General features: G+C 42.4%; 1 protein-coding gene across 8 annotated transcripts in view; it reads left to right on the top strand.

Moving 5' to 3' along the window:
• Positions 1 to 26,266, top strand: part of LOC143782307 (NFX1-type zinc finger-containing protein 1-like) — a 197,424-nt gene that overhangs the window by 34,674 nt on the left and 136,484 nt on the right. For 6 of the 8 annotated variants that reach the window (XM_077269622.1, XM_077269626.1, XM_077269623.1 and 3 more), the window contains one exon: positions 9,848 to 9,967. The exons of the other annotated variants lie outside the window; for them this stretch is intronic. In XM_077269622.1, coding sequence (XP_077125737.1) covers positions 9,848 to 9,967 — 120 coding nt within the window. The remainder of the gene's footprint in view (positions 1 to 9,847; positions 9,968 to 26,266) is intronic. 8 annotated transcript variants of the gene reach the window in all.

Below are 26,266 nucleotides of genomic sequence, written 5' to 3' on the forward strand. Positions count from 1 at the left end.
GCTTCTGGCCATCCAGCCGGAAATACGCACACCGGTGACCTGCGTCACGTGATCGCGGGTCACCAGTGTGTTGGCATGACACCCAAAGGTCTGCTAGAGTGGTCGGCACTCATAGCAAGTCTGCAGTTCAGCTACATAGAGGCAAACTGAGCATCACCTCTTTGTAGCAGAGCCAATCAATTTGTGGCAGCTTCTAGCCTCCCATGGAAACTATTGAAGCATGCGAAAAGTAAAAAAAAAAATGTTTTTAAAAATATGAAAAAATAAAAAAATATGAAAGTTCAAATCACCCCCCTTTTGCCCCATTCAAAATAAAACAATAAAAAAATCAAACCTACACATATTTGGTATCACCGCATTCAGTTTTGCCCGATCTATAAAAAAAAAAAGGATTAATCGCTAAAAGTCGTAGCGATAAAAAAAAATTAAAACGCCAGAATTACACTTTTTGGTCACCGCGACATTGCATTAAAATGCAATAATGGGCGATCAAAATATCATGTCTGCACAAAAATGGTATCATTAAAAAGTCAGCTCGGCACACAAAAAATAAGCCCTCACCTGACCCCAGATCATGAAAAATGGAAACGCTACGGGTCTTGGAAAATGGCTCAATTTATTTTTAGCAAACTTTGGAATTTTATTTCACCACTTAGATAAAAAAGAACCTAGACATGTTTGGTGTCTATAAACTCATAATGGCCTGGAGAATTATAATGGTCAGTTTTAGCATTTAGTGAAACTAGCAAAAGAGCCAAACAAAAACAAGTGTGGGATTGCACTTTTTTCGCAATTTCACTGCACATGGAATTTTTGTTCCCGTTTCCTGTTACACGACATGGTAAAACCAATGGTGTCGTTCAAAAGTACAACTCGTCGCCAAAAAAATAAGCCCTCACATGGCCATACTGACAGAAAAATAAAAAAGTTATGGCTCTAGAAAGAAGGGGAGCGAAAAACGAAAACGCATGAAGTTGTTAAAGAGACTTCAAGATTTTCTGATTTACTACATCATTTTATAATATTGCACTGATGTGTGGTAAATATTCTAATAGGTCTCCTGAGATCTCCTATGTATTGTAAGCTATAGTGCTATGTGTTTGTTTATCCTTATATATTTCACAAATAACTTGCTTTATACAGTTGAAACTAGAAGTTTACATACACTACATAAAAAAACACATATGCATGTTTTTCTCAATATCTGACATGAAATCGGAATAAACCTTTCCCGTTTTAGGTCAACTAGGATTACCATAATTAATATTTGACAAATGCCAGAACAATGAGAGCGACAGAGAATGTTTTACTTACTGCAAAGTCAAAAGTTTACATACATTTCATTAGTATTTGGTACCATTGCCCTTAAACTGAATGGTGTGGGTCAAACGTTTGGGATATCCTTCCACAAGCTTCTCACAATAGTTGGTCAGAATTTGGACCCATTCCTCCTGACAAAACTGGTGTAATTGATCCAGGATTGTAGGTCGCCTTGCTCGCACCTGCCTTTTCAGCTTTGACCATAAATTACCAATAGGATTGAGATCAGGACTTTGTGATGGCCACTACAAAACATTGACTTTGTTATCCTTAAGCCACGTTGTTACCATTTTGGCAGTATGCTTTGGAGCATTGTCCATTTGGAAGACCAATTTCCGCCCAAGTGTTAACTTCCTGGCTGATGTCTTGAGATGTTGCTTCAGTGTTGCCACATAATCTTCTTTTCTCATGATGTCATCTATTTTGTGAAGTGCACTAGTCTGTCCTGCAGCAAAACCACCCCACAACATGATGTGCTGCCACCCCATGTTTCACAGTTGGGATGGTGTTCTTAGGCTTCCAAGCTTCTCACCTTTTCCTCCAAACATAATGATGGTCATTATATTATTATTATTATCTTATTGCAATTGTTACGATCAACCTTTTGTGTCTCCCCTATTTCCTCTTAAGCTTTCGAGCGGGGCCCTCATTCCTCTTGGTATCTGTTGATTTATGTGATTATTATTATGCTGTAATGTCTTTTGTCTGTACAAGTCCCCTCTAAAATGTAAAGTGCTGCTGAATATGTTGGCGCTATAGAAATAAAATTATTATTATTACTATTATTAGAATAAACAAGTTTGGCAAGTGGCAAACGAGGCATAGATGTTTTGGTTGAAAGTCTTGTCTGAGAATTGCTGTTTGCTACATGTTGCTGCTACATCTCAATGCAATTCAAGTGAATGGGGTGGCATTGTGACCCCGAGAGTACTGCAACCTCAATAAGGAACTCATAAAATATTTGTAAAAAAAATCTTTACAGACAAATGTTTCACATCTAAAATGCATGTGTTATGTGAAAGCAAAAATAAATATCTACTTATAATTCACACAACAATTCCATGGAGGTGTGGTCAGGCATGAAATAGCTAACTGGGTTTAAGGCAAAGTCGGAGCATGGGGAAGTGGATCTGCCCTTGGCTAATGAAATGAACAAGTTTTTCAACAGATTCACCAACACAAGCACAGCGTCATCAGGAATGGAGGATGGAGCTGGGAAGCGATCGGCAGCATTGACATTGGGGGATAAGCTGCCTGCTTTCACTGTCTCCCAAAGCGACGTGAGAAGACAGTTTAGTAGACTTGTTATTGGCAAAGCAGCTGGGCCTGATGGCCTCAGTCCACGTGTCCTCAGAGCGTGTGCAAACCAACTGTGTACTGTCTTCCAGCACCTGTTTAACTGGAGCCGTCAATCACAGGGGGTACCAGAACTGTGGAAGACCACTTGCCTGGTGCCGGTTCCTAAGACCACTTTTCCAACTTCCCTACAAGACTATCGTCCAGTGGTCTTAACATCACATGCTATGAAGTCCTTGGAGAGAATAATACTCGCCTACTTGTGTCTGAGGGTGAGGGCTTTTACTGACCCCCTACAGTTTGCGTACCAGCAGAGATTGGGGGTGGATGATGCTGTAGTGTCTCTGCTACATACAGTACATTCATTCTTGGACAATGATGGAACTGCAGTGTGCGAGATGTTTTTTGACTTCTCAAGTGCTTTCAATACCTTACAGCCGCCCTTACTACGTAATAAGTTGACTGATATGGCGGTAGATGAGGGGAGGGGGAACTGGATAAACAACTACCTGACGGACTGGCCGCAGTTTGTAAGGATGGGGGAGGTGGTATCTGGCAGTGTACGGAGCAGTGTTGGAGCCCCTCAGGGTACAGTGTTGTCGCCCTTCCTCTTCACATTGTATACAGCTGACTTTCAGTATAAGTCAGATTTTTGTCACCTCCAAAAATTCTCAGATGACTCAGTGATTGCAGGGGGCATAGTGGGGGGCCAAGGGGAGGAGGAATATAGAAGGGTGGTTCCTGACTTTGTGAATTGCTGCCGGACTAACTGTCTAGAACTAAATGTAAAGAAAACCAAGGAGTTGGTGGTGAGTTAGAGAAAGAAAAAGGAGGATTGCTTACCTATCAATATTGCTGGCCAGGAGGTTGAGATTGTTGAGAGCTACAAATATTTGGGGGTTCACCTTGACAGTAAACTCGATTAGACGTGTCATACAGAAAAAGGTTTACAAGAAGGGAATGAACAGACTGTACTTTCTTCTGAAGCTCAGGTCATTCAATGTGTGCAGTAAAATGCTGGAAATGTTCTACCAGTCCGTTGTGGCAAGCGCCATCTTTTTTGCTATCGTATGCTGGGGCAGTAGTATGCGAGTAGCTGACGCTAATAAGCTCAACAAACTTATCAAGAAGGCAAGCGCGGTTGTTGGCCTCCATCTGGACTCTTTTGAGGAGGTATTGGAGGATAGAATTCAGAAGAAGTGTAGGGCTTTAATGAACAATAATACACACCCACTATACAAGCTGTTCTTGAAGCAGAAGAGCACATTCAGCAGCCGTCTAATCCTACTAAAGTGCAAGAAGGAGAAACTCAGGAAATCATTTGTACCTACTGCTATGGGGATGTATAATAATTTCCTAAGGGTGGTAGACAATAATAACTGATTGATGGTGTACTAATGTCAATTAACAGTGATTTATATACCTGAACCACCCACATTTATTTGTTATGTAATGTTGGTATACCTGTGCAAGATTTGTGTCCAAATATTTTATATACTGCTGTTTGTATTGCTGCTGTAATACTGTAATTTCCCCCCGGGATCAATAAAGTGTATCGTATCGTATAATTAGTATTGCCTTGTCCAGAATGACCTGCGCTATAAAACTGTCACATTATTAAACCTATACAGGGAACACTACCGAAAGTATAAATAAAAAATACACCAAAAATGTAGCTTACTAATCATGCAGACACAAAAAATAGAAAAAAAGTGGCCAAAAAGTCATATGTAAAAAAATGAATAAAATAGCATCATTGAAAACATCAGGTCATTCCACAGAAACAAGTCTTCATATGGTTCTGTCAATGGACAAATAAAGATATAGCTTTCAGAATGTGATGATGCAAACAAAATTATTTTTTGTAACAAATGTTTTTAACATGCAAATGTAGCAAACCATAAAAAACCTCTATACTGAAATTCTGATATCACTAATCATGCAATCATAGAATGCTAGAGTTGGAAGGGACCTCCAGTGTTATGATCCTAGTGGCTTAGGATCACAAATCTAACCAGCTAAGTAGAAAATAATAGGACAAGCTCTGGGGATGTGGTAACTGGACTAACCGCAAACCTGATCCTAACCGCACACACTATAGGCAGCCGTGGAACGTTTCCTGAAATCCTAGACGTCTCTTCACGGCCTGAGAAACTGACTACCCCTAAAGAGAAAGTAAAGACCTCACTTGCCTCAGAGAAATCCCCCAGAGATATAGATGCCCCCCACAAATAATAACGATGAGTTAAGAGGAAAAGACAAACGCAGAGATGAAACAGGTTAAGCAAATGAGGCCCGCTAACGCTAGATAGCAGAAAATAGCAAGGGATCTGTGCGGTCAGTAAAAAACCCTATGCAAAAATATCCACGCAGAGAATGCGAGAACCCCCACACCAACTAACGATGTGGGGGGAGCAACTCAGCACCCCAGAGCACCAGCAAGCAGGGAAATCACATATTAGCAAGCTGGACAAAAACTCATCATATACTAGGAAACATCTTGAACACAGATGAGCAAAAATAAGCAAACAGAACTTAGCTTCTCTTGGAGAGACTGATAACGGATGTAGACAGGAGCAATCAGAATAGCACTGAATACAACGGCAACAGGCAAGGAATAAAGGACCAGGTGGATTAAATAGGAAACCTAACCAGCAGATGACGAGACAGCTGATCCTGCCAGAAACCTGCAAAATAACAAAAAGAGCCACCAGGAGGAGCCCAAAGAGAGAACTCACACAGTACCACTCATGACCACAGAAGGGAGCCCGGAAACAGAGTTCACAACACTCCAGGGTTTAGGATTCACTAAACCATCTCAGACAAATGTCTGTCCAGCCTCTGTTTGAAGACGTCCATTGAAGGACACCTCACCACCTCTCATGGCAGCCTATTCCACTTACTGATCACCCTCACGGTCAAAATTTTTTTTTCTAATGTCTAATCTGTATCTTCTCCCTTTCAGTTTCATTCCATTGGTGCTTGTGTCACAGGCATGTCAGAAGCTGCAGACAGTCGCACTGAATCTAGAAGCAGAAGGTCTCTGTGTTTGGCTTTGCAGACACCTTCTTAACCCTTCTGACTCTTTGACCCAGTGGCATCCTCTCTCTGGCTCTAATTGACACACCTGGACCTGGGTGTTTAGAGACTCCCAACCTGATGCTGGGACTTGCCGGTGATATTTCCATTTCCTCTGTTGAGGCTTGGAGCTATAGCAGTCAGCTATCTTCCTCTTTGGTGTTGCAGGAGGACATCTGTGTTACATCTCTGAGTCTACGCAAGATAAATGTTCCCCTTGTTTGTCTATCCCAGCTGTCTTTAGTGGTAGTGGGGATCGAATAGTGTCACCCTGTCATTCCCTAAGTAGGTGATTATTGCCAGGGTAAGGCAAGGATTAGGTTCCTGCTTGTCGATAGGTGCAGAACCTATATAGGGAAATTTAGGGCAGACAGGGTGACTTTTGATCTGCCTAGGGGTCTCCACTCCCCCTTCCCTAGTGTTGGGCTCCCTTCCCTTCATGTTGCGCTTTGTCTTTCCTACACTGTGCGTGACAGCAAGTGGGAAAAAGGGTGATCCCTCTATGCTTTAACATCCCTTCAGATATGTGTAGACAGATAATAAGTCTCATCTCAGCCTTCCTTTTTCTAAAAGTTAAACATTCCGAGATCCTTTAACCGCTCCTTATAGGACATAGTTTGAAGTCTGCTTACCATCCTGGTTGCTCTTCTATGAACTTGCTTCAGTTTTTAATGTCTGTTTTAAAATGTGGTGTCTAGAACTGGACACAGAATTCCAGATGAGGTCTAACCAAGGAGGAGTAGAGGGGGATAATTACTTTAAGTGATCTAGACTCTATGCTTATCTTAATACATCCCAGAACTGTGTTTGCCTTTTATAGCTGCTGCATCACATTCTTGACTTATGTGCAGTATGTGATCTATTAGTATACCCAATTCTTTTTTATACGTGCCGTTACTTAGTTCTGTCCCACCCATTCTGTAGATGTAATTTTCGTTTTCTTGTCCAGATGTAGAATAATGCATTTCTCCCTGTTAAATACCATTCTATAAGGGTACCGTCTCACAGTGGCACTTTGATCGCTACGACGGTACGATCCGTGACGTTCCAGCGATATCCATACGATATCGCTGGTGTCTGACACGCAGCAGCGATCAGGGACCCTGCTGAGAATCGTACGTCGTAGCAGATCGTTTGGAACTTTATTTTGTCGCTGGATCTCCCGCTGTCATCGCTGGATCAGTGTGTGTGACACCGATCCAGCGATGCGTTCGCTGGTAACCAGGGTAAACATCGGGTTACTAACCGCAGGGCCGTGCTTAGTAACCCGATGTTTACCCTGGTTACCATCGTAAATGTAAAAAAAAAAACAGTACATACTCACATTCCGGTGTCCGTCAGGTCCCTAGCCCTCTGCTTCCCGCACTGACTGACTGCCGGCCGGAAAGTAAAAGCACAGCGGTGACGTCACCGCTGTGCTCTGTTTTCACTTTACGGCCGGCACTCACAGTCAGTGCGGGAAGCAGACGGCTAGGGACCTGACGGACACCGGAATGTGAGTATGTACTGTTTTTTTTTTTTTTTTACATTTACGATGGTAACCAGGGTAAACATCGGGTTACTAAGCGCGGCCCTGCGCTTAGTAACCCGATGTTTATCCTGGTTACCCGGGGACTTCGGCATCGTTGGTCGCTGGAGAGCTGTCTGTGTGACAGCTCCCCAGCGACCACACAACGACTTACCAACGATCACGGCCAGGTCGTATCGCTGGTCGTGATCGTTGGTAAATCGTTTTGTGTAACGGTACCCTAAGTCGCTTTGTTCAATTGTTATCTAGATAATTCTAAATCCTTTCTCTGTCTTCTCTAGTGTTAGCTATCCCTCTTTGCTTTGCATTGTCTGCAAATCTGATTAGTTTACCTTCAGTTCCCTTACCTAGATCATTTACAAAAATGTTGAACAACAATGGGGCCAGGGCAGAGCCTTTTGGTACCCCACTTGAAATGCTCTTCCAATTGGATGTGCAACCATTTATTACCACTCTTTGAGTACGATCACTGAGACAGTTATGAATCCACATATCTGTGGCCTTGTCAATCCCATACTGGGTTGTTTTTTCAATAAGGATAGTATGAGATACTTTACCAAATGCTTTGCTGAAGTCAAGATATACTATATCTACTGCATTCTCTTGATGGACCCTATCAGTGGTTTTTATCATAGAAGGAAATTAGATTAGTCTGTCATGACTTGTTTTCTACAAACCCATGTTGGCTCTGGTTCATTATTGTATTCTTATCCAAGTACTTACATACATGCTGTTTAATAATGTATTCAAAGATATTCACTGGTATAGAAGTAAACCTCACTGGCCTGTAATTTTCTGGCTTCAAATTCTTTCTTTTTTTTTTAAATAAGGACAACACTTGCCCTTCTTCAATCTTCTAGGACTTCTGTTCTCCAGGAATTTTCAAAGATTCTGGCCAGTGGTTCTAAATTTCATCTGCTATCTTGTTTAGTACCCTAGGATGTAATTCTTTTGAACCAGGAGATTTAAATTAATTTAAATTAGCTAAGTGTTCTCTAACCATTTTTCTGTTTATAGATAGTGTCAATTATTTTGTTCCTTCCATAGCACAGTGAAGATCAGTTGATGTTACAATTGCTTTCTTAGAGATCACAGATGCAAAATAGTAATCATTTTTGACCAATTCACTCTCTTCAACCTGTAAAAGTCCTCAAGCATCTTTCACTTTTCTTTTGCTTTTGACGACAAATCCCCCCCCCCCCCCAAAATCCATTTCCATTGCTTCTGCTCTCCTTTGCAACCCTCACCTTATTACTGGCTTTAGAGCTTCTAATGCTTGCCTTGCATTCCCTGCAGACAGCATTATATTCTTACTTCTTTTCAGGACTGTTACTGATTGTGCAGTGAGAATTTAATTTATCAAAATCTCCCACCCTTTTTGGATATTCCTGTTCTTTAGAACATCCAGCCACTGGACCTTTCCTATCCATTTTCCGAGTCCATTAAAATCTGCCTTTCCGAAGTCCAACCTTAAAGTCTTGAGTCCTCTCAGGTCTTCCTCCTCTTGCAAACCAAAATTCGAGGATAGCATGATCGCTGCCTCCTAAATTCCCTGCCACCTTTACTTCCTCAACCATTTCCTCTCTGTTGGTAAGAAATAGGACCAAGATGGCAGATCATCTTGTTCTCTCTTCTACCTTCTCAAAGATAATGTTGTCAGCGAGAGAAGATAGAAATTTTCCAGACCCACTACTTTTGCCTCAGAGAGAATCACAACAATTATCTGTATACTTAAAAGAAACTGCCATGATCACTATGTCATACTTTTTTGAGAACAAAGACATCTGAGGTAAAAAGAGTTCATCCATATTTTCAATCTGTCCAGGTGGAATATAGTAAAGATCTACAATAGTGTCCTTTCAATTCTTCCTCCTTGTATTCTTATCTAAACAGTTTCTACAGAGTTACCATTCTCTGAAGCTTGGATCTCTGTGGAGATATACGCTTTCCTAACATACAATGTAACACCTCCTCCCCTATTGTTAAAACCGATTCTTATAAATAAGTTGTAGCTTTAGTAATCGTACTGAAAAGAAGAATCTAGTTGTCTTTTCACTTAAACCACATGATGGTTGCTGTTAAAAAAAGTAAATGAATAAAAACAATATCTGAATTGATGTTTTTGTTTCATTCAGTATAATGAAGCAGACCTATACACTCTGGATTCTATTTGGCCATTTTTCTGGCAGTGTCTGTCTTTATAGGGGTTCACAAGAAACATGATCGACAATGGTTTTGTACATGCCTCACCACAAAATGGGGTACTGCTAGAGGAGATGATAAATGGAGTCCAAAATGACTTAATTTGTCTCACTAGAGCGAATGGTTCCATCTTCTGAATCTTCTGTATTTGGGATTTAGATGGAAACCTTAATGAGGCAGATGATAAGCTAGTTGGAAGTTAGCAAAAACTATTCAAATCACATAGAAAAGTGACAAACACTTAAGCAAGCATCATAGCAAAATTCTTACAGTGTGCATTAAGCAAAATCTGTAGCCACAAAGAATGATTACAGAAATGTAGCTAAAGCCTGGGAAAGACCCCTGTATCTATTAATCATAGTGTTGTTAATGATAATCTTACAATGTTGTATAACGTGAGTATATTATTCAACTTTATTGTAGAGAATTTCCAAACTGATAACACCAATCGACTTGAAAAACATGGGTATCGTCCGACAAGAGACAGCGCTGATAGGAGTGAATTGCCAGATGCCTACTCAATTGACAACTGGCGAAGTACAGGTAACTCAAATGTATTAATATATGGAATAACAACTATAGCTATTAAGCCTTGTTCATTCAGTGCAGTTTTTGTGATTGTTTTTTTTTAATCAAAGCTTAAGCTAAATAACAAAAAAGAAAATTAGAACTGTTCAGGTGTCATATAAAAAAATAAAAGTATAATCTTTAATGTCTTCAAATATTATAGACTTATCCTCCCCTATGAGCACTACATTTAGAGATTTAGAGGATTTATCGCTCCTTCTACGTCAGTTTCCTGGCATTAAAAAGTCACAAATGAAATATTTGCACAACAATTTTGATTTTTTTTTGCCCTTTTACACCAGTCTCTATTCTTAAAAGTGGATAGGGATTAGCACAAGGGACGTGCACCTCCTAATGTATCACGACTCCCCTTCATTAAGACCAGTGTGAAAAAAGCTGTTCTTGTTGAATCTGGGCTTAAGAGTTCAACCATGAGCCGTAAGCTATTTGCAAGAACCTTTATACTTGAGATATAAAAAATTTAATTTTGCATTAACCTCTTTACCCAGGGGTGTAACTACAACCGCTGCAGGGGATGCAATCGCACTCGGAACCTGGAGCCAAGAAGGCCTTAAAAGGCCTTTTAGACTATAGAAAAAGACTATTGCTATTATAGATTTAACATATTTGGAGGTCCTGTTGGGGCTTTCGCATCGGAGCCCATGAGTTTCAAGTTACGCCACTGCCTTTACCCCCAAGGGTAGTTTGCACTTTAATGATGGGCCAATTTTTACAATTCTGACCACTGTCACTATGTGAGGTAATAACTCTGGAGCACTTCAACGGATCCTGGTGATTCTGAGATTGTTTTTTCGTGACATATTGTACTTCATGATAGTGGTAAAATTTCTTCTGTATGATTTTCATTTATTTGTGAAAAAAATAGAAATTTTGCAAAAATTTGGAAAATGTTGCAATTTTACAACTTTGAATTTTCATTCCCTTAAATCACAGAGATATGTCACATAAAACATTTAATAAATAACATTTCTGACATGTCTACTTTACATCAGCACAATTTTGGAGCCCACATTTATTTTAGTTAGGAAGTTATAAGGGTTAAAAGTTGACCAGTGATTTTTCATTTTTCCAACAAAATTTACAAAACCATTATTTTAAAGACCACATCACATTTGAAGTCACTTTGAGTGGTCTATATGATAGAAGATACACAAAACTGAAATAATTCTAAAAACTGCACCCCTTAAGGTGCTTAAAACCACATTCAAGAAGTTTATTACCCCTTTAGGTGCTTCACATGAATTTTTTTAAAAAAAAATAACATTTAACTTTCTTTCACAAAAAAATTTACTTCAGATCCAGTTTTTTTTATTTTGACAAGTTTAACAGGAAAACATGGACCCCAAAATTTGGTAACTTCTCCTGAGCAAGCCAATAATCCATATGAGGGAGAAAACCTCTGAGTGCACAGCACAGCTTGGAAGGGAAGAGCGCCATTTGACCTTTTGAATGCAAAATTTGCTGGGACAATTGGCGGATGCCATGTCAAGTTTGTAGAGACCCTGATGTGCTTAAACAGTGAAAATCCCCCACAAGTGAAACCATGTTGGAAACTAGACCCCTCAGGGAACTGATCTAGATGTGTGGTGAGCACATTGAACTCTCAGGTGCTTCTCAGAAGTTTATAATGCTGAGCTGTAAAAATAAAAAAAAAACAAATTTTCCCCACAAATATGTATTTAGCACAACATTTTTCCTTTTCATAAGGGTAACAGGAGAAATTGCACCAAACTATTTGTAGTGCAATGTCTCTTGAGTACGCCGATATCTCATATGAGGGAAAAAAACTACTGTTTGGGCGCACGGCAGGGCTCAGAAGGGAAGGAGCGTCATTTGAATGTAAAATTTCCTGGAATCATTAGTGGGCGTCATGTCCCATTTGGAGAGCCCCTTATGTGCCTAAACAGTGGAAACCCCCCAAAATTGAGCCCATGTTGGAAACTAGACCCCTCAAGTAATGTATTTAGATGCATGGTAAGCACCTTGAACCCCCAGGTGCTTTACAGAAGTTTATAATGTTGAGCCGTGAAAATAATAACATCACATTTTCCCCACAAAAATGTTATTTTGGCCCCAAATTTTGCATTTTCATAAGGGTAACAGAGGAAATCCCACCATACAGTTTGTTGTGCAATTTCTTTCTGAGTATGTCGATACCCCATATGTGGGGAAATACTACTTTTGAGGCACAGTGCAAAGCTCAGAAGGGAAGAGGCGCCATAATGGAGTTCAGATTTTGTCGGAATTGTTTGAGGGTGCCAAGTCGCATTGGCAGAGCCCTTGAGGTGCCAGAACAACAGAAGCTCCCTATATGTGAACTCATTTTACAAACTACACTCCCCAATTAATTCATCTAGTGGTGCAGTGATCATATTGACACTACATGTGCCTCACAGAATTTAATACCACTGAGCAGTGAAGAAAGAATAAATTACATTTTTATCACTAAAATGTTGTTTTACCCCTAGCAGGGCCAGCGTTAGGGACAGGCAGACCAGGCGGCTGCCTAGGGCTGCATTATACTGTGTGTGTGTGGCTGCAGTATACTCTGAGGCGAGGCTGCAGTATACTCTGAGGGGAGAGGCAGTATAGTCTATCAAGGACCATGGGGAGTGTACTATACTATATGTTCTATATGGGACCTGCATTATGCTGTATCCCACCGCTACACGGGAGTGGGAAGAGAGAGGCTAAGTGCCAGAGTAGGCGCATCTTCCAGATGTGCCTTTTCTGGGGTGGCTGGGGGCAGATGTTTTTAGCCAGGGGGGGTCCTATAACCATGGTACCTCCCTAGGCTATTAATATCTGCCCTCAGTCACTGGCTTTCCCACTCTGGCAGAGAAAATTGCGCGGGAGCCCACTCCAATTTTTTCCGGGATTTAACCCTTTAATTTAATAGCTAGAGACCCCAAATTTTACACAGAGACACTTGTTACATTAGTAAAGAGGAATATGTAATAAAAGAAGGGATATGAGATGGTTTACTCTATGTAAACCATGTCTCATATCCTGTCGGGTTTGTGAAGGAGATAGGAAAAGCCGGCAATTGAATTACCGGCTTTACTGCTATCTAGCGCTGAATTAAATATAAATATATATATATGTGTCTCACTGATACATATATATATAGACTGTATATATGTTTTTTAGAATATTTGAGCCGATGGATCCATGAATCCATGATATGTCCATTTTGCAAGCCTGCGAGAAAAAAACGCCATACGGATGCCATACGGTTGACACACGGATAAATTTGGGCATAAAAATTGCATCCTCGCATTGAATATGGAACAGTGTTTTGGGACAATTACTGCGTATTACGGCCATAAAAAATGGACCGTATTTTCATACGCCTAGTGTGACGCTGGCCTAAAACTGGCCCTGACACCTAGTTTTTATATAATTGGGAAATATTTTTCAGGCACAGTGCAAAACTCTGAAGGCATGGAGCACCAGATTTTACTGTTATGGTTTGCAGGTTCCACGACCTATGGGGAATGCCCATGACGTGCTAGAACAGCAGAGCTCTCTGTAAGTGACCCCCATTTTACAAACTACACCTCTCAGTTAATCCATCTAGGGGTGCAGTGATCATATTGTGTCACAGAATTTTATACCATTGGGCAGTGAAGAAAAAAAAAACCTCCATTTTTACCACCAAAATTTTGTTTTAGCCCCAGAGTTTACATTTTCACATATGAAGTGGGTAAAAATGGCACCAAAGTTTGTCCCACAATTTCTACTGAGCATGGCAATACCCCATATGTGGCTATACATTACTACTTAGCCATACACCGAGAGAGACTCGGAAAGAATGGAGCGCTATTTGCCTCCTGGAGCACAGATTTTCCTCGAACAGTTTGTGGACTCTATATATAGAGCCCCAAATTGCTAGAATAGCACAATCCCCTCTCAAATGACCATATTTTAGAAACTATACCCCTTGGGGAATTTATCTACAGGTGTAGTGATGATTTTGACACCATGGGTATTTTCCAGAGACAAGCAGCAATGAATGTTGCCTAGTGTAAATTGCAAACCGCCATTGTAGTGACCAGTACGCTATAATGACCAATATGCTGCAGTCACCAGTATGTCATAGGCAGGCTATCATCACTTCAGAAATGCCAAATGTGGATGCTATATGTGGTTTAGGTAAACTGTATGGCTCAGAAGGGAGGGGGCATTTGGATTTGAGAGCGCATAATTTAATGAATTTCTTTTGGAGGGTGAGGAGCCATTTTGCTTTTCCAGAGCCTTTGTACTACCAGTAATGTGGAAACCCCCTATGTTTCCAATAACAGATGACAGACCTGACTTTTTTTGTGGATTGAGTTGAAACTTTTATTGGGAACATTTTGCATAACATTTTGGATCACATTTATCTGGTGCTCTACGCTGAGCACTTACTTTGGGGTTTCCATCTAAATCTCTGAGTGACGTGATTCAGATGACACCCATGAGGGATCCATACAGTATAATGAGGCAGCAGAGTTACTCTGGACTCAGCCTGGCCTCTGTTCAGTGGTGTCCTTCTTTTCAAAAGTGCACAAATATGTGGCCAATGGCACTTTTATGCATGCCTAAAAAGACGGACACTGTCGGATCACAGGTCAGATGGCGTCCACAGTGCCTCCATCTGCTTCATTATAGGGAATTTTCAGCGAGAGGTTGCGTCTGAGTCATGTATTTCAGAGATTTACACGGAAACCCCGGTGCAAGCGCTCAACACAGAGCGCAGGATAAATGTGCTTACTCTTTGGGAGGCAGAATGAAAAAATGAACAGTAGGTGAAGAATTGGTTTCATTTATTTTGTATGCCTTTCCTCATGCGGTATAAGTTATTTCCATTATTACTTATGCTGCTATGCACATGTCTGTTTTTTCCTGAAGCACAGATGACAAGGGCCAATGCAAGTCTTTGAATCCATGGAAAATACGTACAGCACATGGATAGCATCCCTATGCCATCCACATGCTGTATGTGTGCTGTACATGTTTAACATTGCAAAATACAGAACTAAATTAATTTCTTTCTTAAAGAGAACCTGTCAGCAGGATTTTGCTATGTAAACTACAGACAGGGCCATATTTGTGCTGTTGCACTGATTAAACTGATACCTAGAGTGCAGAAATCCGTTTAGTGATTCTTGTGTAATGAGTGTTTAAAGTTTTGCTGTAATTGTTTCGTCATGCATCGGGTAAAACCGAGCATAAGAGAGGACCTTAAACGTCGCACTTTAAAAACTCATTACACAAGAACCACAAAACAAATTTCTTTATCACAGATATCATTTTTAATCAGTATTACAGCACTAATATGCCCTGTCTGTAGTTTACATAGCAAATTGCTAATGACAGGTTCTCTTTAATCCATATTGAAAAAACACTGATGACCACAATGATGATAAATATGGACACACGGATAACACACTGATGACATGCTGATGGAAAACACTGATGGCACCAGGACCATTTTTTTTACGTACGTCTTTAAACGCCGACTTGTAAAGGAGGTCTAACATGTTGATCCAGAGGAAGGCAAAAACGCCATGAGCAGGTGCTAATTGCCCCATTTTAGAGGAAAAATGTATTCCCGGCTTCACATAATTAGACTAGTTCGCTAGATCAACATCACATCACAGAATTTAGTACTCCTGTAATGTCATATTTTTCAAGAAAGGCATCCAGGTTTTCCTTCATCTTTTTTAGTTAATCAACCATTATAACATAATGTGACAGAGAATTCCAAAATCTCATGGCTCCCACAGTAAATAATCATCATATGTGATTATGATTAAACCTTCTTTCAGAACATAGACACAGACATAGAGGATGCCTCCTTATCATCGTTGCAGGACTAATTGCAAAAAGATCATTAGGAAGATTTCTACATTGCCCCTTCATATATTTGTTCATTATTATAAGATCACTCGTAAACCTTTCTTTGTTTTATCTTAACTGAATAACCCCAAGTTGGACAACCTGTCCTGGTGTTGCAGCTCACCCATTCCCTTAATAACCTTGGTCGTTCTTCTCTTCTCCTGCTCTAGTTCAGTAATGTCCTTCTTATGTGCTGAAGCACAAAATTGTGTACACTATTCTAATTGTGGCCACAATAGTGACTTGCATTGAGGCAAAACTGTTCTTGTTATGATCATCTATACTACTTTTCATGCATGATATTATTTACTTTAGCAGCAGCTGCTTGGACCAGTTTCTAAAATATAGTCTGTTGTGCACCCATATACTCAAGTGTTTTTCAGTGACCGATGTACTTGCGGCGCCCCAGGGTCCTGTCTGTTATGATCTGGTGACCTTGGAGCCGCATGAAAACTTTCTCTGGAGTCGGAGGAACCTGTACTGACCACAATCCTGAACTAACACCGCAACTAGAAGTAGCCGTGGGGTGTGCCTAACAAACCCTAGACACCTCGACACAGCCGGAGGACTAAATACCCCTATAGATGGAAATAGGAATGCTATCTTGCCTCAGAGCAGACCCCCAAAGGATAGGCAGCCCCCCACGAATAATGACTGTGAGTAGGAGAAGAATAGACACACGCAGGTAGAAAACAGGATTTAGCAAAAGAGGCCACTCTAGCTAAATAGGAAAGGATAGGACAGATTACTTGGCGGTCAGTATTAAAACCCTTCCAAAAATATCCACAGCAGATAATACAAAAAGTTCCACAATCTAACTAAAGACATGGAATGTATATCTGCCACTCCAGAGAATCCAACAAGACTGAGAAAATACTGACACAGTCTAAGCTGGACAAGAAAACACAAAGAAGAGCACTGAATTGTGAAGCACACAGCATGTGTGCCACAGGAAAAAAAACTAGACACTTATCTTTGCTGATTTGGCAGAAAGGCAGGAGGAACCAGGCAGAGGTCCAACACCTCCCAAGAACAATTGACAACTGGCAAGGACTAATGAATCCTGCACATCTAAATACCCCAGTCAGAACTGCAATCAGCAGACACACCTGACCAGGACTGCAACCCAGGGACAACTGCATTACCACCTACTACCACCGGAGGGAACCCAAAAGCAGAATTCACAACACCTGTCGTCACAGTGGTATTGTTTTCCTCTCGGGGAGAGTGATGCTATGTTTGGAGGCAAGAAAGGATAACTGCATCCAGGTATCACAAACATGCAACACATTTACACTCCAGGCCACCAGGGGGAGCTTTTGCTCCTATTTATTAGGTCACTCCCCATATATATATATATATATATATATATATATATATAACTGGTACTTTGTAGGGAGAGTTAGTGAGTTCCACACAGTAGTCTGAAGAGGACTGAGGGTCAGCGGGGCTGTGCATGCCCTTAGAGCTGCAGCTCCCGGAAAGAGACATTGGAAGGCAGAATTGTATTGCAGCGAGCGTGAAGTTGAAGGAAAGGAGAGGATACCAGAAGGGGACCAGCCCTGAACAGGCTGCTGTTGTGATTTTGCTTTTTGCTCCCTCTAGTGGTCATTAGTGATTTGACTCTGGAGCGTCTGTCTTTTCCTATATCCTCACCTGGGCCGTTAGTTCAGGGGCGTTGCTATATAAGCTCCCTGGACCTTCAGTTCAATGCCTGGCATCGTTGAAATCAGAGCTAATCTGTTGTGCTCTTGTCCTCTGATCCTGGTTCCTGTTTTTCAAGCTAAGTCTGCTTCTTTGCTTTTTGCTTTTGTTTTGTTTGGTATTTTTGTCCAGCTTGTTCCTATCTGTATCCTGACCTTTGCTGGAAGCTCTAGGGGGCTGGTGTTCTCCCCCCGGACCGTTAGACGGTTCGGGGGTTCTTGAATCTCCAGCGTGGATTTTTATAGGGTTTTTGTTGACCAGATAAGTTATCTTGCTTAATTCTGCTATTAGTAAGCTGGCCTCTCTTTGCTGAACCTGGTTCATTTCTGTGTTTGTCATTTCCTCTTACCTCACCGTTATTATTTGTGGGGGGCTTGTATCTTGCTTTGGGGTCCCTTTCTCTGGAGGCAAGAGAGGTCTTTGTTTTCTTCTCCTAGGGGTAGTTAGATTCTCCGGCTGGTGCGAGTCATCTAGCGATCACCGTAGGCATGATCCCCGGCTACTTCTAGTGTTGGCGTTAGGAGTAGCTATTTGGTCAACCCAGTTACCACAGCCCTATGAGCTGGATTTTTGTATCTTGCAGACTTACACGTTCCTCTGAGACCCTATCCACTGGGGTCATAACAGTATGCCAGGCCAGTATTAAATGTTTAATGCATTGCAGAAGTGGGATTATAAGAAAGAAAATTTTGAGTTTTTTTTTCCCTCTCTCATTTTTTTTTTTTTTTTTTCTTTTCCCCTTTACCTCAGAGTGGCTTAAGCTTGCTGCAGACATGAATGTCCAGACCTTGATTACAAGTGTGGACCAGCTTGCCGCTCGTGTGCAGGGTATACAAGATTATGTTACCAGAAATCCTAGGTCTGAACCCAAGATTCCGATTCCTGAACTGTTTTCAGGAGACCGATTTAAGTTTAGGAATTTCAGGAATAATTGTAAATTATTTTTGTCCCTGAAACCTTGTTCGTCTGGAGACTCTGCTCAACAAGTAAAAATTGTTATTTCATTCTTACGGGGTGACCCTCAGGATTGGGCTTTTTCATTGGCGCCAGGAGATCCGGCATTGGCTGATATTGATGCGTTTTTTCTGGCGCTCGGTTTACTTTATGAGGAACCCAATCTTGAGATTCAGGCAGAGAAAGCCTTGCTGGCTATGTCTCAGGGCCAGGACGAGGCAGAGTTGTATTGCCAAAAATTTCGGAAATGGTCCGTGCTGACACATTGGAACGAGTGTGCACTGGCCGCTAATTTTAGAAATGGCCTTTCTGAGGCCATTAAGAATGTTATGGTGGGTTTTCCCATTCCCACAGGTCTGAATGATACCATGTCCCTGGCTATTCAAATTGACCGGCGGTTGCGGGAGCGCAAAACCGCAAATTCCCTCATGTTGTTGTCTGAACAGACACCTGATGTGATGCAATGTGATAGAAAAACCGCAAATTCCCTCATGGTGTTGTCTGAACGGACACCTGATTTGATGCAATGTGATAGAATCCTGACTAGAAATGAGAGGAAAATTCATAGACGCCGGAATGGCTTGTGCTACTACTGTGGTGATTCTACACATGTTATCTCAGCATGCTCTAAACGTATATCTAAGGTTGTTAGTCCTGTCACCATTGGTAATTTGCATCCTAAGTTTATTCTGTCTGTAACTTTGATTTGCTCACTGTCATCTTATCCTGTCATGGCGTTTGTAGATTCAGGTGCTGCCCTGAGTCTTATGGATCTCTCATTTGCTAAGCGCTGTGGTTTTATTCTTGAACCATTAGAAAATCCTATCCCTCTTAGGGGTATTGATGCTACGCCATTGGCAGAAAATAAGCCGCAGTATTGGACACAGGTTACCATGTGCATGACTCCTGAACACCGCGAGGTGATACGTTTTCTCGTTCTACATAAAATGCATGATTTGGTTGTTTTGGGGCTGCCATGGTTACAGACCCATAATCCAGTCCTTGACTGGAAGGCTATGTCAGTGTCTAGTTGGGGCTGTCGTGGTATTCATGAGGATTCCCTGCCTGTGTCTATTGCTTCTTCTACGCCTTCGGAAGTTCCGGAGTACTTGTCTGATTATCAGGATGTCTTTAGCGAGTCCAGGTCTAGTGCATTGCCTCCTCATAGGGAATGTGACTGTGCAATAGATTTGATTCCAGGCAGTAAGTTTCCTAAGGGAAGACTGTTTAATCTGTCGATACCTGAACATACCGCTATGCGTTCATATATCAAGGAGTCTCTGGAGAAAGGACACATCCATCCGTCTTCTTCCCCTCTTGGTGCGGGATTCTTTTTTGTGGCTAAAAAGGACAGATCTTTGAGGCCTTGTATTGACTATCGGCTTTTAAATAAGATCACTGTCAAATTTCAGTATCCTTTGCCGCTGTTGTCTGACTTGTTTGCCCGGATTAAAGGTGCCAAGTGGTTTACCAAGATAGACCTTCGTGGTGCGTACAACCTTGTGCGCATTAAGCAAGGGGATGAATGGAAAACCGCATTCAATACGCCCGAAGGTCATTTTGAGTACTTGGTGATGCCTTTTGGGCTCTCTAATGCCCCTTCAGTTTTTCAGTCCTTTATGCATGACATTTTCCGGAACTATCTGGATAAATTTCTGATCGTTTATCTGGATGATATTCTGTTTTTTTCTGATAATTGGGACTCGCATGTGGAGCAGGTCAGGATGGTCTTTAAAATTTTGCGTGAAAATTCTTTGTTTGTCAAGGGCTCAAAGTGTCTTTTTGGTGTACAGAAGGTTCCCTTTTTGGGGTTCATTTTTTCCCCTTCTGCTGTGGAAATGGACCCAGTCAAGGTCCGAGCTATTCTTGATTGGACTCAGCCCTCGTCAGTTAAGAGTCTTCAGAAGTTCTTGGGTTTCGCTAACTTCTACCGTCGTTTTATCGCTAACTTTTCTAGCATTGTGAAACCTTTGACGGATATGACCAAGAAGGGCTCCGATGTGGTTAATTGGGCTCCTGGTGCCGTGGAGGCTTTCCAGGAGTTGAAACGTCGGTTTACTTCGGCGCCTGTTTTGTGCCAGCCTGATGTCTCGCTTCCCTTTCAGGTTGAGGTGGATGCTTCAGAGATTGGAGCAGGGGCCGTTTTGTCGCAGAGAGGCCCTGGTTGCTCTGTTATGAGACCTTGCGCCTTTTTCTCTAGGAAGTTTTCGCCTGCGGAGCGAAATTATGATGTGGGCAATTGGGAGTTGTTGGCCATGAAATGGGCATTTGAGGAGTGGCGTCATTGGCTCGAGGGTGCTAAGCATCGTGTGGTGGTCTTGACTGATCACAAAAATCTGATGTATCTCGAGTCTGCTAAACGCCTGAATCCTAGACAGGCCCGCTGGTCATTGTTTTTCTCCCGTTTTGACTTTGTTGTCTCGTATTTACCAGGTTCAAAGAATGTGAAGGCCGATGCTCTTTCCAGGAGCTTTGTGCCTGATGCTCCTGGAGTCGCTGAACCTGTTGGTATTCTTAAGGATGGTATTATCTTGTCAGCTATTTCTCCAGATCTGCGACGTGTGTTGCAGAGATTTCAGGCTGATAGGCCTGATTCTTGTCCACCTGACAGACTGTTTGTGCCTGATAAGTGGACCAGCAGAGTCATTTCCGAGGTTCATTCCTCGGTGTTGGCAGGTCACCCAGGAATTTTTGGCACCAGAGATCTGGGGGCCAGATCCTTTTGGTGGCCTTCCTTGTCTAGGGATGTGCGGTCATTTGTACAGTCCTGTGGGAATTGTGCTCGAGCTAAGCCTTGCTGTTCTCGTGCCAGCGGGTTGCTCTTGCCCTTGCCTGTCCCTAAGAGACCTTGGACACATATCTCCATGGATTTCATTTCTGATCTTCCGGTGTCTCAGGGCATGTCTGTTACCTGGGTGATATGTGATCGCTTCTCCAAGATGGTCCATTTGGTTCCTTTGCCTAAACTGCCTTCCTCTTCCGATCTGGTTCCTGTGTTTTTCCAGAACGTGGTTCGTTTGCACGGCATCCCTGAGAATATTGTGTCAGACAGAGGATCCCAGTTCGTTTCCAGATTCTGGCGATCCTTTTGTAGTAGGATGGGCATTGACTTGTCGTTTTCGTCTGCTTTCCATCCTCAGACTAATGGACAGACGGAGCGAACTAATCAGACTTTGGAGGCTTATTTGAGGTGTTTTGTCTCTGCTGATCAGGACGATTGGGTGAGCTTCTTGCCGTTAGCTGAGTTTTCCCTTAATAATCGGGCTAGTTCCGCCACCTTGGTTTCGCCGTTTTTCTGCAACTCTGGTTTCCACCCTCGTTTTTCTTCGGGTCATGTGGAACCTTCTGACTGCCCTGGGGTGGATTCTGTGGTGGATAGGTTGCAGCGGATCTGGAATCTCGTGGTGGACAACTTGAAGTTGTCACAGGAAAGGGCTCAGCGCTTTGCCAACCGCCGCCGCGGTGTGGGTCCCCGACTACGTGTTGGGGATTTGGTGTGGCTTTCTTCCCGCTTTGTTCCTATGAAGGTTTCCTCTCCCAAATTTAAACCTCGTTTTATTGGTCCTTACAAGATATTGGAAATTCTTAATCCTGTGTCCTTTCGCCTGGATCTTCCTGTGTCGTTTGCTATCCACAACGTGTTTCATAGGTCCTTGTTGCGGCGGTACGTTGTGCCTGTGGTTCCTTCTGCTGAGCCTCCTGCTCCGGTGTTGGTTGAGGGCGAGTTGGAGTACGTGGTGGAGAAGATCTTGGATTCTCGTCTCTCCAGGCGGAGGCTTCAGTACCTGGTCAAGTGGAAGGGCTATGGTCAGGAAGATAATTCCTGGGTGGTCGCCTCTGATGTTCATGCGGCCGATTTAGTTCGTGCCTTTCACGCCGCTCATCCTGATCGCCCTGGTGGTCGTGGTGAGGGTTCGGTGACCCCTCACTAAGGGGGGGGTACTGTTGTGATTTTGCTTTTTGCTCCCTCTAGTGGTCATTAGTGATTTGACTCTGGAGCGTCTGTCTTTTCCTATATCCTCACCTGGGCCGTTAGTTCAGGGGCGTTGCTATATAAGCTCCCTGGACCTTCAGTTCAATGCCTGGCATCGTTGAAATCAGAGCTAATCTGTTGTGCTCTTGTCCTCTGATCCTGGTTCCTGTTTTTCAAGCTAAGTCTGCTTCTTTGCTTTTTGCTTTTGTTTTGTTTGGTATTTTTGTCCAGCTTGTTCCTATCTGTATCCTGACCTTTGCTGGAAGCTCTAGGGGGCTGGTGTTCTCCCCCCGGACCGTTAGACGGTTCGGGGGTTCTTGAATCTCCAGCGTGGATTTTTATAGGGTTTTTGTTGACCAGATAAGTTATCTTGCTTAATTCTGCTATTAGTAAGCTGGCCTCTCTTTGCTGAACCTGGTTCATTTCTGTGTTTGTCATTTCCTCTTACCTCACCGTTATTATTTGTGGGGGGCTTGTATCTTGCTTTGGGGTCCCTTTCTCTGGAGGCAAGAGAGGTCTTTGTTTTCTTCTCCTAGGGGTAGTTAGATTCTCCGGCTGGCGCGAGTCATCTAGCGATCACCGTAGGCATGATCCCCGGCTACTTCTAGTGTTGGCGTTAGGAGTAGCTATTTGGTCAACCCAGTTACCACAGCCCTATGAGCTGGATTTTTGTATCTTGCAGACTTACACGTTCCTCTGAGACCCTGTCCACTGGGGTCATAACAGGCTGCCTCCTTCTGAGGCGCAGAACCCCGGTAGCCAGAACACCGAGGGAATAGGGACCTCTACGCCTTATTTCAGAGACTGGCAGGACAGCTAATTGCAGGTTACCTGTCCGCACCTACACCCAGGAGGCACGGTGACACCCCATAGAGCCGGGTTATCTAAGAGACCCTATAAACAGGCTCAAGTCAACAGTCATACAGGTTTTGTCCTATCCTATATGGGGGAAACATCTGTGAGACCCTTATGTGAAGCCATAGGCAGTAAGGGACTACACCACTGCAGCGCAAGGGAAGGCTATTGATTTCCACCTGGACAAGGGAACTCTGGACTTGCCTCCAAACCGGACGGACTCTGCCTACCCTGTGGTCTGGTGCTCTGGACTGTGGATGCAGAAGTCTTCAGTAAAAGGTAAAGAGACTGCAACCTTGTGTCCTTGTTCTTCACTGCGCCTCTCACCATCAACCAGATACTTACTGGGAAGCCCTGGGGATACACTTCACCTGTGGGAAGGTATACCATCTAGCTGCCATAACATCACCCCAGCGGACCCCTTAAAGCAGCATCGGTCACCCTGGCCGAATACCACAGGTGGCATCACGAACATAAACTTCATCCCTTCAAAGACCTTTCCCCTTTTATACGGATGTCCCAGGGCCACGGACCGGGTCAGCCACCGTGACATCCCCCTGTGAACCGCAGGACCCGGTACCGAGTACCCCTTTGCCCTTATGGGGCGCTCCATACTCAGTATATTACCATTTAATTTATAGTTATATATTTTATTTCATCTGCCCTACTGCATGATCTCATATTCCAGCTTATAGAAATCCCTCTATATTATTAAATTATCCTCCTCAATGTTGAATACCTTGAGTTTGTATAATCTGCAAATACTGAATCTAATTTGTATGTTCTCTGCAAGGTCAGTAATAAATATGCTAAAAAGAAGAGGACCCAATACTGACCCCTGTGGTACCCAACTGTGGTACCCAACTGTTAATTGGGACACAATCAGTGTGTTGTTCCATTAATAACCAACCTCTGTTTCTTATCACTGAGCCAGATGTAAGCCCAATTACACATATTTCCTCTTTAATGAACCAGGCTTTTATGTGACAGTGTATGAAATGACTTTGAAAAGTCCAGTTAGAGGACATCCACTGCATTTTCCCAGTCCATTATGGAATTACTTCCTCATAGAATCTGATCAAATTAGTTTGACAGAACCAATGTCTAATAAACCCAAATAGATGTTGGGTCAGGAGGTTATTTTTATTGAGAAACCCTTTTTTGTTAAGGATTTCATCTCTTAAAAAAAACGTGAAAGATTTTACCCACAGTAGAAGGTAAACTTAGCAGCCCATAATTTCCATTTTCAGTTTTCATCCATTTTTTAATATTGGCACCACATTTGCTATGCGCCTGTCCTGTGGTACAGACCCAAGCTTTTCTTAGCAAGCAGTAAGTGAAAAACATAGTACATAGATGCAACATGAACGTCATCCACATGTTGTCCCCTTTAACTTGAATGGGTGAGTCTTGACCGGCAAAATAAACCAGGATAGCAAAATTCTCCATTTCTTTGAAGACTATCGGTGAGCAAAAAAATACCTATATGTGAGAATCAAATATGTTAGTGACATACTAGAAAACCTACTGTGTGAATGAGCCTTTGGAAGAATACCCTAGACTAATGTTTTTCAATGATCCCAAGCCAAGCAACTTCTACTAACACAAGATTTATCATTAAGTAACCCAAAGCTGTGATTATACAGTGGGTACGGAAATATTCATACTCCTTTAAATTTTTAACTCTTTGTTTCATTGCAGCCATTTGGTAAATTTAAAAAAGTTCATTTTTTTCTCATTAATGTACACTCTGCACCCCATATTGACTGAAACAAAACTGAAATTCAGTAATTTTTGCAAATTTATTAAAAAAGAAAAACTGAAATATCACATGGTCATAAGTATTCAGACCCTTTGCTCAGTATTGAGTAGAAGCACCCTTTTGAGATAGTACAGCCACGAGTCTTCTTGGGAACGATGCAACAAGTTATTCACACCTGGATTTGGGGATCCTCTGCCATTCTTCCTTGCAGATCCTCTCCAGTTCCGTCAGGGTGGATGGTGAATGTTGGTGGTCAGCCATTTTCAGGTCTCTCCAGAGATGCTCAAATGGGTTTAGGTCAGGGCTCTGGCTGGGCCAGTCAAGAATGGTCACAGAGTTGTTCTGAAGCCACTCCTTTGTTATTTTAGCAGTGTGCTTAGGGTCATTGTCTTGTTGGAAGGTGAACCTTCGGCCAAGTATGAGGTCCAGAGCACTCTGGAAGAGGTTTTCAGCCAGGATATCTCTGTACTTGGCCGCATTCATGTTTCCTTCAATGACAACCAGTTGACCTGTCCCTGCAACTGAAAAACACCCCCATAGTATGATACTGCCACCACCATGTATCACTGTTGGGATTGTATAGGGCAGGTGATGAGCAGTGCCTGGTTTTCTCCACACATACCGCTTAGAATTATCACTAAAAAGGTCTATCTTCATATCATCAGACCAGAGAATCTTATTTCTCATAGTCTGGGAATCCTTCCTGTGTTTTTTAGCAAACTCTATGTGGGCTTTCATATGTCTTGCATTGAGGAGAGACTTCCATTGGGCCACTCTGCCATAAAGGCCTGACTGTTGGAGGGCAGCAGTGATAGTTGACTTTGTGGAACTTTCTCCCATCTCCCTACTGCATCTCTGGAGCTCAGCCACAGTGATCTTGGATTTCTTCTTTACCTCTCTCATCAAGGCTCTTCTCCCACGATTGCTCAGTTTGGCTTGACGGCCAGGTCTAGGAAGACTTCTGGTGGTCCCAAACTTCTTCCATTTAAGGATTATGGAGGCAACTGTGCTCTTAAGAACCTTGAGTACTGCAGAAATTATGTTGTAACCTTGGCCAGCTCTGTGTCTTGCCACAATTCTGTCTCTGATCTCCTTGGCCAGTTCCTTTGACCTTATGATTCTC

Source organism: Ranitomeya variabilis, chromosome 6, assembly GCF_051348905.1.
Source record: "Ranitomeya variabilis isolate aRanVar5 chromosome 6, aRanVar5.hap1, whole genome shotgun sequence".
NCBI classification, from domain to species: domain Eukaryota; kingdom Metazoa; phylum Chordata; class Amphibia; order Anura; family Dendrobatidae; genus Ranitomeya; species Ranitomeya variabilis.